This window comes from Phalangium opilio, unplaced genomic scaffold (assembly GCF_054372755.1).
Source record: "Phalangium opilio isolate 3A_F unplaced genomic scaffold, DU_Popi_V2 ptg000002l_1, whole genome shotgun sequence".
Taxonomy (NCBI): Eukaryota; Metazoa; Arthropoda; class Arachnida; order Opiliones; family Phalangiidae; genus Phalangium; species Phalangium opilio.
In genome coordinates this window covers 10,114,631-10,135,659 of record NW_028324144.1, presented here as the reverse complement: position 1 = coordinate 10,135,659, position 21,029 = coordinate 10,114,631, and the positions used below count along the sequence as shown (strand labels likewise).

The 21,029-nt window shown below is 38.7% G+C and overlaps 1 protein-coding gene across 2 annotated transcripts in view; it reads right to left on the bottom strand.

Moving 5' to 3' along the window:
- Positions 1 to 20,812, bottom strand: part of LOC149718752 (multidrug resistance-associated protein 1-like) — a 53,271-nt gene extending 32,459 nt beyond the window's left edge. Inside the window, exons 1-6 of one of the 2 annotated variants that reach the window (XM_089852278.1) lie at positions 20,666 to 20,812; positions 20,368 to 20,544; positions 8,228 to 8,341; positions 8,023 to 8,160; positions 7,815 to 7,952; positions 7,677 to 7,735 (exon numbers count right to left, since the gene is read on the bottom strand). In XM_089852278.1, coding sequence (XP_089708404.1) covers positions 7,677 to 7,735; positions 7,815 to 7,952; positions 8,023 to 8,160; positions 8,228 to 8,341; positions 20,368 to 20,544; positions 20,666 to 20,710 — 671 coding nt within the window. In that variant the 5' untranslated portion in view covers positions 20,711 to 20,812. Of the gene's footprint in view, positions 1 to 7,676; positions 7,736 to 7,814; positions 7,953 to 8,022; positions 8,161 to 8,227; positions 8,342 to 20,367; positions 20,545 to 20,665 lie in introns of those variants that run through there. The other variant, XM_089852279.1, reaches the window with a different exon arrangement.
- Positions 20,813 to 21,029: the final 217 nt, after the last annotated feature.

The window sequence follows — 21,029 nt, the reverse complement described above, 5'->3', positions numbered from 1 at the left end:
AAGCACCCACAAGTACCTACAAACACCCACAAGTACCTACAAGCACCCACAAGTACCTACAAACACCCTCAAGTACCTACAAACACCCATAAGTACCTGCAAACACCCACAAGTACCTACAAGCACCCACAAGTACCTACAAACACCCACAAGTACCTGCAAACACCCACAAGTACCTGCAAACACCCAGAAGTACCTGCAAACACCCAGAAGTACCTGCAAACACCCACAAGAACCTGCAAACACCCACAAGTACCTACAAACACCCACAAGTACCTACAAACACCCACAAGTACCTGCAAACACCCACAAGTACCTGCAAGCACCCACAAGTACCTGCAAGCACCCACAAGTACCTGCAAGCACCCACAAGTACCTGCAAGCACCCACAAGTACCTGCAAGCACCCACAAGTACCTACAAACACCCACAAGTACCTACAAGCACCCACAAGTACCTACAAACACCCACAAGTACCTACAAGCACCCACAAATACCTACAAGCACCCTCAAGTACCTACAAGCACCCTCAAGTACCTACAAGCACCCTCAAGTACCTACAAGCACCCTCAAGTACCTACAAGCACCCTCAAGTACATACAAACACCCTCAAGTACCTACAAGCACCCTCAAGTTCCTACAAACACCCACAAGTACCTACAAACACCCACAAGTACCTACAAGCACCCTCAAGTACCTACAAGCACCCTCAAGTACCTACAAGCACCCTCAAGTACATACAAACACCCTCAAGTACCTACAAGCACCCTCAAGTTCCTACAAACACCCACAAGTACCTACAAACACCCACAAGTACCTACAAGCACCCACAAGTACCTACAAGCACCCACAAGTACCTACAAACACCCACAAGTACCTACAAGCACCCACAAGTACCTACAAGCACCCACAAGTACCTACAAACACCCTCAAGTACCTACAAACACCCTCAAGTACCTACAAGCACCCACAAGTACCTACAAACACCCTCAAGTACCTACAAACACCCACAAGTACCTACAAGCACCCACAAGTACCTACAAACACCCACAAGTACCTACAAACACCCATAAGTACCTATAAGTACCTACAAGTACCTATAAGTACCTACAAATACCTATAAGTACCTACAAATACCTACAAGCACCTACAAATACCTACAAGCACCTACAAGCACCCTCAAGTACCTACAAACACCCACAAGTACCCTCAAGTACCTACAAGCACCCTCAAGCACCTACAAACACCCTCAAGTACCTACAAACACCCACAAGTACCTGCAAGCACCCACAAGTACCTACAAACACCCACAAGTACCTGCAAACACCCACAAGTACCTGCAAACACCCACAAGTACCTGCAAACACCCACAAGTACCTGCAAACACCCACAAGTACCTACAAACACCCACAAGTACCTACAAACACCCACAAGTACCTACAAACACCCACAAGTACCTACAAACACCCACAAGTACCTGCAAGCACCCACAAGTACCTGCAAGCACCCACAAGTACCTACAAGCACCCACAAGTACCTACAAGCACCCACAAGTACCTACAAACACCCACAAGTACCTACAAACACCCACAAGTACCTACAAGGACCCTCAAGTTCCTACAAACACCCACAAGTACCTACAAACACCCACAAGTACCTACAAGCACCCACAAGTACCTACAAACACCCACAAGTACCTACAAGCACCCACAAGTACCTACAAACACCCACAAGTACCTACAAGCACCCACAAGTACCTACAAACACCCTCAAGTACCTACAAGCACCCACAAGTACCTACAAGCACCCTCAAGTACCTACAAGCACCCTCAAGTACCTACAAGCACCCTCAAGTACCTACAAGCACCCTCAAGTACCTACAAGCACCCTCAAGTACATACAAACACCCTCAAGTACCTACAAGCACCCTCAAGTTCCTACAAACACCCACAAGTACCTACAAACACCCACAAGTACCTACAAGCACCCACAAGTACCTACAAACACCCACAAGTACCTATAAGTACCTACAAGTACCTACAAGCACCCACAAGTACCTATAAGTACCTACAAGTACCTACAAGCACCCACAAGTACCTATAAGTACCTACAAACACGCACAAATACCTACAAACACGCACAAATACCTACAAACACGCACAAGTACCTACAAACACGCACAAGTACCTACAAACACGCACAAGTACCTACAAACACGCACAAGTACCTACAAGCACGCACAAGTACCTACAAGCACCCACAAGTACCTACAAGCACCCACAAGTACCTACAAGCCCCCACAAGTACCTACAAGCCCCCACAAGTACCTACAAGCCCCCACAAGTTCCCACAAGCACCCACAAGTTCCTACAAACACCCACAAGTTCCTACAAGCACCCACAAGTTCCTACAAGCACCCACAAGTTCCTACAAGCACCCACAAGTACCTACGAGCACCCACAAGTACCTACAAGCACCCACAAGTACCTACAAACACCCACAAGTCGGTAATCTGGCTAATGACCAGTCGTCGGTAATCTTGCTAATGACCAGTCGTCGGTAATCTTGCTAATGACCAGTCGTCGGTAATCTTGCTAATGACCAGTCGTCGGTAATCCGGCTTAATGACCAGTCGTCGGTAATCCGGCTTAATTACCAGCCGTCTGTAATCCGGCTTAATTACCAGCCGTCTGTAATCCGGCTTAATTACCAGTCGTCGGTAATCTACCTTAATTACCAGTCGTCGGTAATCTACCTTAATTACCAGTCGTCGGTAATCTACCTTAATTACCAGTCGTCGGTAATCTACCTTAATTACCAGTCGTCGCAGCGGCCGCATCAACGTCACGACGGCAATATTAAAACCGTCTTATCACACTATCGATAGGCCATTCCAACCAAAAGGCAATAAGAGAAACAATTGGATTATTATGAGGCAACTATACGTTAAAAAAGGCCAATATTGGTCACGCTGATATTTCCCAATAAAACAGTGTATAAATGCTAACTAACCAACGTATAGTTTTTCTAAATCACGAGGAACCGATTTGTTTTTTCCCAAAAATTTCCCATGTTATTTCTATGCGAAAAATTCCTGTTTTTCGTCAAAAGGTGTGATTAATTTTATGGAAATGAAAACCACCCTTAGCAACTTTATTTTTTATAAATTAGACTAATTAATGGATCTCTTTGAAATTTTAACCACATATTGAGGGCCCGAATTGTAGTTCTGTGGAATTTATTCAGAACAATTAATGCAATACAAAAAAAACTACATCCAAACAAAAAACCTTCCTTATACATTAAGAGCAGTATGAAGTCTTATCTAAGAGAGCTACCGCTCTCTCAGAATACAGTAAAAACAGTCACCAAAATTCCAAAGTTCACCATCCTCCCTCTCGTGGATCGGCGGCCCTCCCCCGTCTTTTGTAATGGCAGTGGTCTTTCGTGGGAATCGTAGCTGCGTATCTCGGAAAGTCGGAATTTATTGGGCTTTTTTACAGTTTCTTGCCTACTAGCTAAGAGTCACTAGCTAAGTGCGGAGCCTCCGAAATGAACTAGGCCCATGCATGTCAAATTTTATGTGGGGAAAAATCCAGTTTGTTAAGGAAAATATTTTTACCATATATGTGTACGAGATGGCGCTTATATTGCCGTTGTGACAGGGGTCTTCCTTAAATTATCGTTGATATTTTAGGGGTCAGTCATAAAATTTTTATGATACAGAAAAGTTTCATCCTAAATTTATCGTAAATGTTTTTGGGGCTATTCACTTTTTATTGAATCTTTCGGTTAGATTGTATTGAGGACAACAAAATAAATTATTTCAATTAAAATAATTCAGTAAGAGTAATAAAAACGTATACTTAAAATCCGCGACCTTGGCCCAAATACTTAAGCATTCGACAGGGTCACGGGGTTGAACTTTGTTTATTTTACGGCCGTGTAAGCGCCCCCAAGCGGGAAAACACGGCGAACTAAATTAGTTAAAAAAAATTTCTTGCTTCGCCACACGCATGGGCCTAGTTCATTTCGGAGGCTCCGCTAAGTGCGATACGAAAATTTTGCGTCAAATAAGCGACCTTTTTTAGAATTTACCGAATTAAAAGTCGAAAATACAAAATGCCTAAAGTGTCGGTGATTTGGGAGCATTTTGATAAGCCTTTAGAAGGGAAAGCGGACCCCAAAGCGGTGTGCCTTTACTGTAAGAAAGGCTTATCAGTAAAGCATGGATCAAAAAAAACCTTTGGGATCATTTGAAAAATATTCATCCATCCAAACATGTTTAGGCGAAAACGGCAAGTTATATAGTACAAAGAGACAAAGAAGAAACCAACAAACAGAAATTTAACGATTTTTTTTATCATTTTTCCAAAATTTTTCAGCATGCGATGTCTTACCCCGACCCCGACCCCGACTTGTTTTTTTCGGGGATAACCTGCCACCGACCCCGACCCCGATTAAATTTTTACCCCGTACGAACACTACTTGAAAGAGCGGAGCTCGAGATTTCTAACAGGGTTAGGAAAGTGGGAAAAAACTAAACGCTCATCCATCGAGTTAAATCAGGGATCACAAATCGAAAGGAGAGTCAAAGATGGAAGGGGGAAGGCAAACTATAGTGGCCGGGCACCATGGCTCTCACGCGCACCTACCTCGGCGAACGGCCGAAAAGTAATACGTCACGTGATCCTTTGTGAAGGAAATTCAAAAATGGTAAACCCGAAAATACGGTTATAGGCTCACACTACACACTAGACTAGAGATCAGCATTCAGCGTGGTTACTGTAGCTTTGTCTACGGTTAATTTGCAATTCTTAACAATTTATAGGCCTAATAATGAATTCCTATAAGAAATGTTGTTACAAAAACTGTAACAATTAATAAAAAACTGTCTTTGCAGGCAAAGACTTGAAAAAGTAAGAGATAAGTTTATAAATTAATTGCCTGAAGTAACAGATATTAAAATTTTGACTTTTGAAGACATGATTATGAAACATTTAATATTTGAAAAAATTTCTTATCTTAGTTTTTTTCACCAAAATACCTGTAGTAAAAATATTTCATTATGAAATATCTGCATCGTTTTAAAAACACATGTGCATTTTACTTTCTATTAAAAATGTACAGTTAAGTTTGAGTATTCGGCTCTAAAAAAAGAATAAAATGTACTAAAAATTTTGATAGCTGATAAAATAAATTTAGTATTAAGACCTAACAAATCGTGTTCGTTAATGTTAAGTTTTCGAAGTAAAAAACATGAACGTGTTGTATAGCTCTCAAAAGATCACGATTACGGTACAGATCTTTTCGAATTTAAAAACTATATCACAGTCAAACGGGCTATGTTATATTCCGCTTCGCAATATTTTCAATATTAAAATATCAAAAATTAAATTTATCAAGTTAAATTTTTCAGATATCCGAGTAATTGAACTTCTTAAAAGCAGTTATTAATAAATAAAAAAAAAAACACTGGTATAAAGCTAGTATCCATAATCCCTTAAAATATTCTTGGAAATGCCATTTTTTCTAGAATTATTATTTAGAGCAAAATACTTGTTTAAATAATGTTGAAAAATATTTTCGCCAAACTAAATTTTGATGAAAAAAACTAAGATAAGAATTTTTTTCAAATATTAAATGTTTTATAATCATGTCTTCAAAAGTCAAAATTTTAATATCTGTTACTTCAGGCAATTAATTTATAAACTTATCTCTTACTTTTTCAAGTCTTTGTCTGCAAAGACAGTTTTTATTAATATCTGGAACTTCAGTCTTAATATTAATTAAAGTTGTTTAGAAACTAACGTTTTAAACCTTAGGAGAGAAAAGCATGCAGGAGCTCCTTTTAAGGGTTTTGCGTGTCCATTGTTTAAAATTTCATCCTGACTGGTTGACATGACAATCAACGCCCAGTCCAACTCAAGTAGCTTTCCCTTCGTTTCCACAGTGGAAAGTTACCCTTGATCGCTAACCTAGTTCAATTACCCTGGATCGCTAACCTAGTTCAATTAACCTTGATCGTTAACCTAGTTCAATTAACCTTGATCGTTAACCTAGTTCAATTAACCTTGATCGCTTACCTAGTTCAATTAACCTTGATCGCTTACCTAGTTCAATTAACCTTGATCGCTAACCTAGTTCAATTAACCTTGATCGCTAACCTAGTTCAATTAACCTTGATCGCTACCCTTTTTCAATCACTCTTGATCGCTACCCTAGTTCAATCACCCTTGGTCGCTAACCAAGTTCAATCACCCTTGGTCGCTAACCAAGTTCAATTACCCTTGGTCGCTAACCTAGTTCAATTACCCTTGGTCGCTAACCTAGTTCAATTACCCTTGGTCGCTAACCTAGTTCAATTACCCTTGGTCGCTAACCTAGTTCAATTACCCTTGGTCGCTAACCTAGTTCAATTACCCTTGGTCGCTAACCTAGTTCAATCACCCTTTGTCGCTAACCTAGTTCAATCACCCTTGATCGCTAACCCTAGTTCAATCACCCTTGATCGCTAACCCTAGTTCAATTACCCTTGATCGCTAACCCTAGTTCAATTAACCTTGATCGCTAAACTAGTTCAATTAACCTTGATCGCTAACCTAGTTCAACTACCCTTGATCGCTAACCTAGTTCAATCACCCTTGATCGCCAACCTAGTTCAATCACCCTTGATCGCTAACCTAGTTCAATCACCCTTGATCGCTAACCTAGTTCAATTAACCTTGATCGCTAAACTAGTTCAATTAACCTTGATCGCTAAACTAGTTCAATTAACCTTGATCGCTAACCTAGTTCAATTAACCTTGATCGCTAACCTAGTTCAATCACCCTTGATCGCTAACATAGTTTTATCACCCTCGATCGCTAACCTAGTATAATCGTCCATAAAGGCGGTATAATTGGGGTGAAACATGCAACTACCTAACCCATACCACTAAAAAGTCGTATATTCCGCGGTTTCAGGGTAAACAACGCAATTTAGAGTATGTAATTAAAATTAAGAAAAACTATACTTCAACTTAATTGTTTTTAATGAAACTTCAGAATGCACCAGTTTAGTGTTCGAACTTTCATTTAAAACCGCTTTCAGACCTATCGAACAAATAGTCTTCAAAAAATGGTCGAGTCACTTTGGCCATCACAGCAAACATTTCCCATGCTATTCCTATGGGAAAATTTCCCTTTTTTTGCCAAAATGACTGAATCATTTTATGGAAATGAAAACCACCCTTAGCAACTTTATTTTTTATAAAATAAACTAATTAATGGATCTCTTTGAAATTTTAACCACATATTAAGGGCCTGGATTGTAGACCCGTGGAATTTTTTCAAAACAGTAAACATAATACGAAAAAAATTACATCCAAACAAAAAACCCTCCATATACATTAAAGTCAAGATCTCATTCACGTAAACTTGAATGAGATCTTGATTAAAGTCAGTATGAAGTCTTATCTAAGAGAGCAACCGCTCTCATAGAATAATACGAAAAACTGTAGTCCCGATATTAAATTCATCCCATTCCCCAAACATAAAGCCAAATTTGACCTTTGTGAAAAATGGATTACTTTTGTGCTCACTGCAGAAACGTACGCTTTACCAGCTATTGCAATTGTTTAATTCCTAGGCTAATTTAATGGACTTCTGCCGTGTGTAATAGAATAATTGACATACCTAGTAAGCCATGAATACAACAAGCGTGAACAAAACGATGCATCATCTTCTTTTGAATTCTTTAAGGTTTAAAAGCGAGCGGCAAAATCAACTACTATTATGTCAACTTATGTAAGATAAACCAATGATGAGTTTTACCGAATTGCCTTCCATCGCATACGTATGTTTTTCATAGTGAGGAAATGTGTCAGTCAACGAGTGTAGTACAAGGGTAACTACTATTAAAGGGTATTTCACCAATTCAATAATCAGGCCGAAATAATCATCTTTGTCGTTCTGAAAAAATTCTCATATTTTTACGTCGTTTTGGCAGTATTTTCAATTAAAAAGAGAAACCTTTACTTACTTGCAAAAAGAACTTCATGATTGTCGATCTCAGTTTAATCGTTTCCGTCAGAGTTAAGAGAAGCCAAAAAATTGTCAGGATTCCAGACAACACCGGACCACCCCCTCTACCATAAATAATGAGAAATAGCGCCAGGATCTGTAACATGAAAATTCAATTTATTTCACCAAATACTCTTGGAAAGTTGTTTTATGAAATTTTTTACATAAGTTCCGAATTGCAGGATGACAGCTAAATCATCCATGACCTCAAAATACCCGTAGTAAACTGATTTTCCAAATTTTAAAACGATGATTGAGGCCAATAACAAAACCAAGACCTGAAAATGCAAAGAAAAGACATTTCTAAAGGACGTTCTACGAAGCGCTTAAGTATCGCGAAATAATATTATTCATTTAGTAGTGGAAATGTTAATTATTTGCTTGTGTTTCCACGACCTCTTCATCTGCAGGGCCTATAATCGTTAGAGAGTAAGGATAGCCTAATAACCAAAATTTTTCTCCCAACTTCATTCACCCCTTCAATATTGATTTTGCATGCGAAAATTAATACTGATTTTGAATAAGAATATTAATACTGATTTAGCATAAGAATATTAATACTGATTTTGCATAAGAATATTAATACTGATGTTGCATACGAATATGACTAGATACTGGCTTTAATCAAAAAGTAATTATAAGAAACCTCCCTAATGAAGGAAAGTGTAAAAAGGCGAATTTTTTCCAAGACTTCGTACCGCGAATGTCCCCGCGCACTTATACAGCCGTAAACAAGTTGGAAAAACCAAAATATTACCTCTCCAGTCAAGAGGTCTACTACTACAAACTTATTTACCTAGATATGGAATTATTTCTCCTATCCTATAGGTGCCGACTGTCCCGTGTCCGCCGGAGGTGACTTGACCCCCACAGGGCCAACACCCCTTCCGTCACCTCCCAAGTAAACCTCATTTCCTTCCCTGATTATACTGAAACCTCAATAATCGTATCCTTGTCGCGGACCTATGGACCCAAGTTACATTGAAACCTCTTAAAAGATTTTTAAACTTTTCCAAAGTAGTAATTCATGCATACATAGATTTTAAAATGGTGTTATTATAGCGCGTGTAGCTTGCGTCGTGATGCGCGTGATCGAGTGGGCTATGGTACAACGCAAGAGGGGTCGTACTCATAGCGACAGAGGTAAACAGGAATTACGTATTTTTGGCCCTCCTTGTGTAGTTTTTTCCATACGACTAAGTTCGTAGCAAGTTTAATTTTGGGAGAGCTATTTTGAGTTAACTACCGACCGACTGAAAAATCTGTAGTTAATCTTTACTATTTTAGTTCTTTACACTATTTACTAATTTCTATTTTTGCTGATATCTATTTGCTGGTTTGGTTTATATTTTTTGTTGAAGGTTTAGGTTAAGAAAAAAGTCAAAGTCATTTTTATACTAAAAAAAACTTGGTTTATTTTTTGGCTAAAGTTCTAGTTGACCCGTTCGCTTGGGTCTCTAAGAGAATTCTGCCTATTGAATGCGAAAATCTTTAGGATCAACCTAAAGGGTTGAGGGAAATTCTAATACTTTCCCCTTTGCAGGTGGAAAGTTTCAAGTAAACAAGTTGTTTTTCTACAATTTTGGGGTTTTTTTTACAAATTTTGCACAAACATGTTTTCGATCGTTTGGAAGGGAAAAAAATAAAATACACAAAAAAAAGCGGGAAAGAAAAATACATAACAAAAAAAAACTGATAATAATAAAAATGATAATAATAAAAAATGCACTAATTAACTAAATTATTCACACTGGGCCCCGAAATACGTTAAGTATTTCAAAAAAGTTTAATGAGGGCTTGTAAGAAATGGTGTCTTAAAACAGTCAATTTAAGAAAATGAGTAATGTTAATTCAATATTATAAACACACAAAAATTTTGCACTATTGTTCGATTTAATTCAGTTTTTTGCAAGTTCATTTTTCACTATTTTATCTAGTAGCCATTTGTTTTAATTTTGATTTTACAGTTATACATTACTAGCAGCTCGTACCGACAGCGCGTCAATTTCAAGGGGATATAATAGCTGGATTGGTCTTCTCAAAATGTTTCCATTAGGCGTTCTTATCATGCAGGACCTCATTTTTGAATCCCGCCCCTCAAATATATCGGTTACTACTCCTAATTTCCAGAGGTGCTTGGGGGTTTTATCTTCATGAATCATCATGACGTCGCCGATTTTAATTTTTGAATTGGTTTGTCTAAATTTACATTATGAGCAGACCTTAGTGCCAGCAAGTATTCGTTTTTCCACCTTAACCAGAATCTATCTATAACTGCGTTGCGATATTTTTGCCTTTTTGTTAATTCGATTTGTGTTTTGGAAACATTTACTGATTTGTCTGAATACGATGGTAAAGTAGTAAGGCGTTTTCCGATTAGAAAGTGGGATGGAGTGAGGGGTTCTAGGTCGTTTGAATCGCTGCTGACGTACGTTAAGGGTCTAGAGTTGATTGCAGCTTCCGCTTGAACTAACGTGGTTTCCATTTCTACATAGCTTAATAAAGCTCTTCCTAAAACTTTCTTTAACACTTGTTTGGGTTTGGTGCTTTTAACCATAATTTCCCCACCAGCCGCCATACCAGGCGGCCCTTTCTACAATAAATTGCCATGTTATTCCTCTTTTTCCGTAAAAGTTCAAAACTTCTTTGCTATTTAAACTATTCCAAATTTTGTCCAAGTCCTTGTTTGCCCGATTGAAAGTTTTGGCGTTGTCACTGTATATTTTTCTAGGCACGCCTCTTCTCGCAATCATTCTCTTTAGTGCTAGTAAGAACTCATGACTGGTGAGGGAGGTCACTAACTCTAAAGTGCAGCGCTCTAGTGACGGCGCATGTAAATAGGCAAATGTATGACTTCTCGACTGACTCGCCTATTTTTACGAATAGCGGCCCCGCGAAGTCGATTCCTACAATCTCGAATGGCTCGGCTTTGTTTTTTCTATCTTGAGGCAGGGGGGCTGTTTCTGCTTCCCCTGGTCCTGAACCTGCTGTAGCTCTTCTGCATGTCAAGCAGTTATTTACTGTTTTTATTGCCAATTGTCTACCTGAGGTGATCCAGAATTTTTCACGAGCCTGGGTGAGGGTGCTTTGGATCCCTCCGTGGCTTATCTGTTTATGACTTCTATCCATGACTAATTTTGCTAGATGGGATTCTTTATTTAGAATGACTGGGTGTTTGATTTCGAAGGGCAACTCTGATTCGGTTAATCGGCCTCCGACGCACATTAAATTTTCTGGATTTAAGATTGGTTTTAGTTTAGCGATGCTTGATGATCGTTTGATTTCAGATTTATTTCTTAGGGCTGACATTTCTTCTGGGTAATCATCTATTTGGGTACATTTAATCCACTCGTTTTCTGCTCTATGCATTTCTTTCGCACTGATTGGTCCTATTTTCTTGGATTTCCTAGCTATGTCTGCGACTCGATAAATATATGCGGTGATTCTTAAAACCTTTTCTAAGCTGCTAAATTTCGATATGTCTAAGGCTTGACTAAATACCGTCCGTTGGGGTTTTAAGGTTACTAGAATTGTTTTTCTTTTTTCTTCTTCGGTTTGTGAAGTATCTATTTCCGTTACTGTTTCTAAGGGCGAAGCGGACTTGTCTTCTTTCAGCCAGGTGGGTCCAGTCCACCAGAGCTCGCTTTTTATTAGGTCTTCGGCTTTCGCTCCTCTTGTTGGTATATCCGCGGGGTTTTGGGTCCCTGGGCAATGAAGCCAGTTTCTAGGGTCTGAGAGCGCTTGAATTTCCGTTGCTCTATTCTGGACGAAAGGTTTCCATGTTTTTGTTGAACCTTTCAACCAATGAAGCGCGATTGTCGAGTCAGACCACATGTATTTTTCGATAGTTTCGGTTTCAAAGATGGTTTCTACGTTTTTGACTAATCTCGCGCCGAGCAAACAACCCATGAGTTCGAGACGCGGTAATGTTAATTTCTTTAGTGGCGCTACTCGAGCTTTTGAAGTGATTAGGGAGACGACTATGGTTTTGTCTTCTGTTTCGTAGCGCAAATAAACAGTGGCTGCGTACGCTTTGATGGACGCGTCGCAAAAGCAATGGATTTGTAGGTTTTGGATTTTATCGGGGTGGTCTTGGAAGTAACACCTTGGTAATTTTACGAGTCTCAAGAGTGACAACTCCAAGCACCATTGTTTGAAATCGTTTCCTATCTCTTGCGGTAGCTCTTCATCCCATTTGAGTCCGTGTTCCCAAAGGGTTTGGAAAACAAATTTAGCCCTGATTGTGAAGGGTGCTAAAATTCCGACGGGGTCAAAGATTTGGGAGACCGCGCTGAGGATGTATCTTTTGGTGGGTTTGACTTCCTTTAGAATGTCGATCAGATTGGATAGATCAAAGGAAAATGTATCCGTAGGTGGGTCCCATAATAAACCTAATATTTTTTGGCTTTTAAGTTCTTGTATCTCGAATTTGACCTTGACATTCGGGTCTTGGGCTTCCTTTCCCCACATCTCGCGTAATTCTTGCGAATTCGTCTGCCGCTTTCTAAGGTTCATGTTGGCGTCTTTCAAAATTTCGGAAGACCGTTTTGACAGCTCATAAGCATCTGTTGCTATTTGTTTTCCGCTGACGAGATCGTCTACGTATAGGTCTCGGTTTAGGATTTTCACCGTTTCGGGGTCAGTTTCTTTGTAAGAGTTTAAGTGGTGTTTTACGGTCGCGGCTAACAAGTACGGGTTCGATGTAACCCCAAAGGGTACGCACGTCATACGGAGGATTGTGAAGCGATTCTCTTCTAGTTTTCCGTCGACTTCTGTTGGCCATAGCATTCGGACCGAGTCTTTATCTTCTTCCGCCAACCCGACTTGTAGAAATGCTTTCTCGATATCCGCGCAGATGGCAACGCGGTTTAGCCTGAATCGTAGTAATAACAATAATAGGTCTGAGTTGAGATTTGGCCCGCTGGCCAAACAATTGTTTAACGATGTCGCCCCGTTGACATGAGATGAGGCGTCGAGGACTACTCGAAATTTGGTGGTGGAGCTTGCCTCTCTGGTTACGCCTTGGTGCGGTACATAATATGTTCCAGGCTTGCTTGTTTTTTCGTTCTCGGGGACCTTCTCGGCTATTCCGTTTTCTAATTGCTCTGTCACTACTTTTCTGTACGATTCGTAATATTTCGGATCTTGCTTAAACTTCCTGACGAGGCTATTCATTCGCTTAGTTGCTATTGTTATGTTGTCAGGCAAGGCTTCGCGGTTTATTATCCAGGGAAATTTTACTAAGTAGCGACCCTGTTCCTCGTCAAATTTGACGTCATTTTGAAAAGTTTCTAAAACTTCCGTGTCCTCTCTGATTTGATCTGGTTTTGATTCAATACCGATAGCTTCTAATTCCCAAAATGATCTAAGCGTGTCCGAGACTCTATTTTCTTCTAGCCTTGATGTCATAACATTTATTAGGTTGGTTTTGATTTCTACGCATCCTACATTTTTGATCGGAGTGCTCATGGGGCCTTCAATGGTCCATCCAAAGATTGTGTCTAAAGCTACTAATTTGTTTCTTAGCCGTTCATGATTTCCTTTCACTACGTCCCAATAGTAGTCTCCGCCTATTAGAATGCTTATTTTGGAGTCGCTAGGGTTCGCGTTGCTAGGGTCGTCAGCGAGTTGGGCTCCGGTTCTCTCTACGAATTTTTGGATTTCTTCGCAGTTGGTGATTTGGGCGCGGAAAATATACGGGACCTCAACGGCTTCTATTTGTATTTTCTTCTGGGGCTCGCGCGTGTTATGAAGGGTTAATTTAACTATTTTCCTCTTTCTCTCTACAGGGTTTTCGTTTCCAAACTCGGTAACCAAAACCGATTTTTCTCCGATTACTGGGAGGCTAAGCTTTTTCGAAACTTCTTCTAGGACGAAGGTTCCCTGACTGCCGTTGTCAAGGACGCATCTAGCTGGGTTCATTTCTCCGTTTTCTGGGTAGTCTGGGTTTCTGATTGTTATTTGGGCCGTTTGTAACAGTACATTTTGCCTGCTCTGGTCTACTATGGTGTTAGTTGCTATTTCTACGCTAGCTTCTGCTTGGTTTCCCTGCTGGGCTTTCTTGTGGGAGGGGTTTTGGAAACAAACTACCGAGTTGTGCCTACCGTTGCATGTTTTGCACGTGCGATATCTCGAATCGCACCTCCTTGAGTCATGATTTAGTTTTAAACAAATAAAACACTTTCTTTGATCGCTAATTAGTTTCTTCTTTTGCTCAATAGTGAAGTTTTCACAATGGTTTGACCCGTGCTCGGAATTTTGACAGAAAATACAGTAAACTGATCTATGCTCGACGCTGGTTTGTAGCGCGGTTGCCGTTGGGACGTAACGATTTGAGCGGTTTTCATAACGCGGAGGTCTTGCGTAATAATGCTCGGTTTTTTCTTGCGCGCGGGGTGCTGTTTTCACGTGGGGATTTAAGTTTCCACGTTTTGCTGATTCGCCTAGTAAGGCACAAGTTTCACGGCCTTCTACTTCACTTTTTAAGAATTCGACAAATGCGGTCAAGTTCCATTCCGCATCTTTTATATGCCCTTTACTATATTCTAATCGGATATCACGTGGCAAACAAGACACTAATACTGGACATATAAATGTACCACTTAAGGTGGCGTCTACCCCTAAAGCCATTAGGCATCTTATATTTAATTGGATTTTGTCATAAAGATTACGCAACGCTCTAATATCGCTTGAATCACTAACTGGTTCTAAATTCATCAATTGTTTACCATGGGTATGAATTACTAGGTCGGTACGGCCGAATCGCGATTTTAACAAAAAAATGGCTTCATCATAATTGGCTTCGGATGGTTTCATCCCGGCTAAGACGCTTTTTGCGTCGCCGTCCAAATATGACGCTAGATAATTGAACTTTTCTACCTTGGTGATGTTGGTTTTCTCCTCTATTGTTGACTCGAACCTGCTCCAGAAGCCGGCGAATTCCGTGATGTCCCCGCTGAATTTAGGGATGGTTAGTGTTGGCAGACGTGTTCCTTCTTCTCTGGTGATTGTGGTAACTACGTTGGGTCCGCTACCGTGGTTTGAGGCTTCACTCGTAGAACCGTTCGCGGAGGCTCCCGAAGAGAGTTCCGCGGCCTTACGTATCCTGCGGTTGGCTTTGCTTTTCAAGGTTGTTAGGCTGATTTTTTCCAGGTACGCGAGCATTTCTCCGCCTTCCGTTTCTAGTCTAGTTTCGTCATGGATTAATGCTAAGATGGCTTGGTCACAATTGTTAATCGCGTCTTCTCTTTTTATCACTAAAGTTAACTGGTCTTCAATATTTTCTACGTCCGAATTCGCGTCGTTCACTAGGGCTTCTAATGCTTTCACGGCTTTTGTTAAGCTCATTCTTAACGGCACTCTTAATGATTTTTGTTTTGAAATATCGTCTAATTTTTTACTCGATACTGTTTTATTTGAGCTTGCGGAATCATTTGTTTCTTCGCCTGCCATTGTCTACGGTTTTTAATACTAAGATTTACTATAATTACCGATACGTTGGGTTTTTTTTATCGCTTTTGTTTCACTGCGTTATTTAAAGGTGATTATCCTGATAATCCATTAATCCGTTAATCCATTAATCCGTTAATCCACTAATCCGTTAATCCCGGGTTGAGTTGCACCATGTAGTTTTTTCCATACGACTAAGTTCGTAGCTAGTTTAATTTTGGGAGAGCTATTTTGAGTTAACTACCGACCCACTGAAAAATCTGTAGTTAATCTTTACTATTTTAGTTCTTTACACTATTTACTAATTTCTATTTTTGCTGATATCTATTTGCTGGTTTGGTTTCTATTTTTTGTTGAAGGTTTAGGTTAAGAAAAAAGTCAAAGTCATTTTTATACTAAAAAAAACTTGGTTTATTTTTTGACTAAAGTTCTAGTTGACCCGTTCGCTTGGGTCTCTAAGAGAATTCTGCCTATTGAATGCGAAAATCTTTAGGATCAACCTAAAGGGTTGAGGGAAATTCTAATACTTTCCCCTTTGCAGGTGGAAAGTTTCAAGTAAACAAGTTGTTTTTCTACAATTTTGGGGTTTTTTTTACAAATTTTGCACAAACATGTTTTCGATCGTTTGGAAGGGAAAAAAATAAAATACACAAAAAAAAAAGCGGGAAAGAAAAATACATAACAAAAAACTGATAATAATAAAAATGATAATAATAAAAAATGCACTAATTAACTAATTTATTCACACCTTGTCAGCAACATCACCAATACGTAGTTTTAGTGAGCCAATAAGATAATTTAATTTTTTGGTTACGTATTGAAGGAAGGGGCTATATACTCGGCTATGAGTCGAACTGCAGTAAAGGCCAAACGTTGTGCATTCGGTCTTAAAAAATAAATCTATCCCTGGCAGAAGTAATATAATAAACCTTCCAACGGGAGGGAAGTATAAAAGACGCCATAAGCGTAACGCTAAAACTAGCGAGACATCCTCGAACCGCCAAATATTATATTCAGAATTTCAAACACTATTTTGCATGGTCAAGGACATAAGGTACGGAAGATCTAAGTCCTTTGATATGGTCGTTGGAAAGGGAAAGAGAAAAAGCGCTTTAAACTAGTGCAGTCTGCTAAGCCGTCTGTCGTAAGAAACAGAGAAGATTTTGATAATAAATATTCACTAACGGTTATTTCGAAACGACAATCTATATTTGGTTAAAAAAGGGAAATTTTCTCATAGGAAGTCGAATGTGTGAAGTAGTGTAGAAAGCCACTCTTGGACTTTCGTCGTTTTAACGCGAATATAGCGACGTTACACATAATTAAACTAGGTTATCAATTAAAGACAGTGAAACCAAAAGCGCATAGATCAGAAAGTGAAGAACATTAAACCTTTCCAGCCTTTAGCAACGGTATTCGTGTAAAATGAGAAGCAAGGGGGGACACAAATGGGTGGTTGGTGAGCCTCGTTTTCAACTACCAATCGAATCAGAGCTATATTAGGTCATCGTTATTGTCACGTGACAAGCGGAAAGTAGTTCGCGATGGTAGCGGCTCCTGGGGATAGTGGGGAATACTATTGAGAAATCGGCTGCTTAACTAGGCTTAACGGTTGTTCTTTAGCGCTCTTTCGGTTCAATCGTCGTGGAATTTTCAAGTTTCGTTAAGTTGAATTTTGATATTCTTTTTCATGCATTCTATTGCACCTTTAAGTTTTCCGTCTTTATCAATCAGGAAAAAGTCATCCTTTTCGTGGCTTTCTAAAATGTTTGCTAAATTCAAATCTGACATTTTGATAAATGTGCCGATTCCCGACTACCTAAATGACTAGATTATATTAAGCCTTGGAATTAAACTATAGCAGACGACATGAAAATAAAGAAATAAGTGAACTATATTTTCGAGCCAACTTACGCATGTACCTTGTGTAAAACTACGCGAAAGTAACTCTCCGCCGCGGCATAAGACCAACTCTTCCCGTCGCTCTGTAAGGGGGACGGAAATCTTGAATCGACTATGGGGGAACTCATTTTTCACGTTGCGGTTTAGGCTTCTCGTTCTTCACTTTCTGGTTATCTATGCGCTTTTGGTGAAACTAGATTATCCATTAAAGACAATTAAATTACATTACCGATTAATGACAATTAAACTAGATTACCGATTAAATTTAATTAAACTAGATTACCGATTAAAGGTAATTAACCTAGATTTCCGATTAAAGGCAATTAAACTAGATTACCGATTAAAGGTAAATAAACTAGATTACCGATTAAAGGTAATTAAACTAGATTACCGATTAAAGGTAATTAAACAAGAATACCGATTAATTGTAATCAAACTAGATTACCGATTAAAAGTAATTAAACAAGAATACCGATTAATTGCAATCAATCTATATTACCGATTAAAAGTAATTAAACAAGAATACCGATTAATTGCAATCAAACTATATTACCGATTAAAAGTAATTAAACAAGAATACCGATTAATTGCAATCAAACTATATTACCGATTAAAAGTAATTAAACAAGAATACCGATTAATTGCAATCAAACTATATTACCGATTAAAGGTGATTAAACAAGAATCCCTATTAATTGTAATCTAACTATATTACCGATTAAAGATAATTAAACTAGATTACCGGTTAAAGACAATTAAACTAGATTACCGATTAAAGACTACCGCCTACCAATGGTGAATTAAGTTACCAACCGCCTACCAATACTGAATTAAGTTAACGACCCAGTAGCGTCGCTAGGGTTGGAAATTTGGAGGGGTTAAGTCTGGACAGGCTAGTTATTATAAGAACTTAACAAAAAAAAGCATAATGGGTTCATTGGAAAATGTGTAGACCTTTAAAAACTATCCGTAAATTTGTGTCAACGTGAAATTATTCGTATTTTAAAGATAAACAATCTTATATTGATAAAGACTGCGGAACCCATTATTAAGGATTTTCACTCGTTTTAAGTTTATTTTTAGTTTTGGTTAGCTTTTAGTCCACAATATTGGGACTCTCTTCGAAAGAACACGAAATATTTTACTGGTCTCCCTCTGTTCTTTTCTTCAAAATTGTACTGTTTGATATTGAAATTCATCTCTGTAGAGATGAAACTTAACGAATATATCATAATAGTTTTTTATATATTACTACAGAAATTTAGATTGCTAACAGCAATGTTTTGGTAGGGTTTACGGGTTATTTTGGGGGGGGCTAAGTTAGGGATTTGGGGGGATAGCCCCCCCCCAAAAGGCCTAGCGACGCCGCTGTAACGACCACCTACCAATAGTGAATTAAGTTATCAACCGCCTATACCAATGGTGAATTAAGTTATCAACCGCCTATACCAATGGTGAATTAAGTTATCCACCACCTACTAATGATGAACTAAGTTACCAACCACCTACCAATTTTGAATTAAGTTACCAAGCGCCTTTCAAGGGTGAGTTAAGTTACCGACCTCCTATCGATGGTGATTTAAGTTACCGACCGCCAACCGATGGTTAATGTTTTTCGTAAAAAGGTGTGAAAATTTTATGGAAATGAAAACCACCCATAAAATAAACTAATGGATGAGTCTTTTCGAAATTTTAACTAAGGGCCCGAATTGTAGTTTTAAGGAATATTTTCAAAACAGTAAACAGATATTAAAAAGCTATTTCCAATCACTACACTAAAGCCAGTATGAAGTTATATCTAAGAGAGCTACCACTCTCTTAGAATATGCGTATGAAAAATCCAAGGGGTTAGTTACTTGAATAGTCAGCTGTACAAAACCGCAGAAATCGATTACTTGATTTCTAGAATTCTTAGAAAATCATCACTAATCAAAACCATTCTTGTGAGTAATCAAAGGTAATCAGAAATCTCCGATAATCACTGGAAATCACGTGAAATCTTGAGAACATCAAAAATAATAGCATGCTATACTAGTAATCTTTTGTAATCACCTCGGTAATCACACATTTCGTGAAATAATCACACAAGCAATCGAGGAATTCGAAAATCCTAAATAAAAATCGTAATCAGTTGAAATATTAATCTGTAATCACTGCATTCATCGTAATTCATGAAGAATCCAGTGGTAATCATGGCATTTACCGAAAAAGGGATCACAAGAAATAGGAAGGCAAAATAGAAATAGAAGAAGGCAATAAAAGGGAAATCAGTGTAAAGATTATGGAAATCACCTAAAATTATCGAAATCACAGAAGTCAAAGAATTCGTTCAGTAATCAACGGAAGTCACATAAAAATTTAGTAATCAGTAATCTGGTGTGCAAAATTTTGGCGAATGACTAGCCTTTCGGAAAAATCAATTTTCTTTGAAATATTTGTATGAAAAATCAGTATTTCCTGCTCATTAAATGTTAGAAGTTTAATACAAAATCCGATTCTTCCGAATACAACTAGCATAAGCCTATCTTTTCAGGATCTACCATAGAATAAGCCTACAATAGCAGAAGCCAATATTTTTCAGATCACGTGACTTCATCATTTAATCTTTCACCACCAGGTGGTACATCAATCGCCAAAATTCAAATATCGCGCCACCACAAGTGGGCGCACCGCGCAACCCCCTACGCGGGGGAGAAGGCAACACCCCCGCTTCTTCCGCCAAGATGGTGAAGGATGAGGGAAAAATTTTAGGTGTGTAAGGCTATCCCTACTCTCTATCTTTAAATTATTTGTAAGGAAATTAAGCAAATCCCAGTGTGTTTCGGCTTTTAGCTTTTTTAAGAAAAAAAGTCCAGACAGGACGTAAAACGAGGAGAATAATGCGCGTACTCCTACGGGAGAGGTATAGAACAAATTGTGCCATGCAAAATTGCTTATAAAGTAATGGACTTACGATCTTTGTAATGGATAGTTGCGAACAACGAACGCTTCGCCTTTCCGACGTGGCAATCAAAAACACTTCCAAAGGAAGGAACAACCACAATATTGCGCATGGCACCCAGACCAAAATTGTCTTTTGGAAGCACGGTGTGAAGTCCGGATCATCCGAGTACCATGTTAAATTGGCGTCCTGTTAATAATAATTTAAGCACTACATAATTAAGAAAAAAACTTAATTTCGAATAGCTTATCTTAAACAACGTAAAGTGATTTTATCATAGACCTAATAATATAATAAGGAAGTAACATACCCAAAATGTAGATTTACAAAATTTATCCAAAATAAACGAATCCATTTCAAGAAAAGAATTAAATATTTAATGAAATAGATAAATTTGAGCAATGATTAATCCAGCGACTCGTCGTGAGGTTTTCAGCCGACTAACTTTTCCGTTATACTTTTCCAATAAACCACTACTGTGTTTGAAAAATATACATGTACACTTAGATTAACGCTGTTTATTGTAGCTTAAAACAAGAAGGGCCCGGCGAAGGGCTCTTTTAAACATTTCCGCAATCTAGTGGCGGGTATATCATTAATTTATTATAAGAAGACCCCGGCATTGTTAACTGTTATTAAATTTACTATCAGAAAAGATTAGTTTTTGAATAATG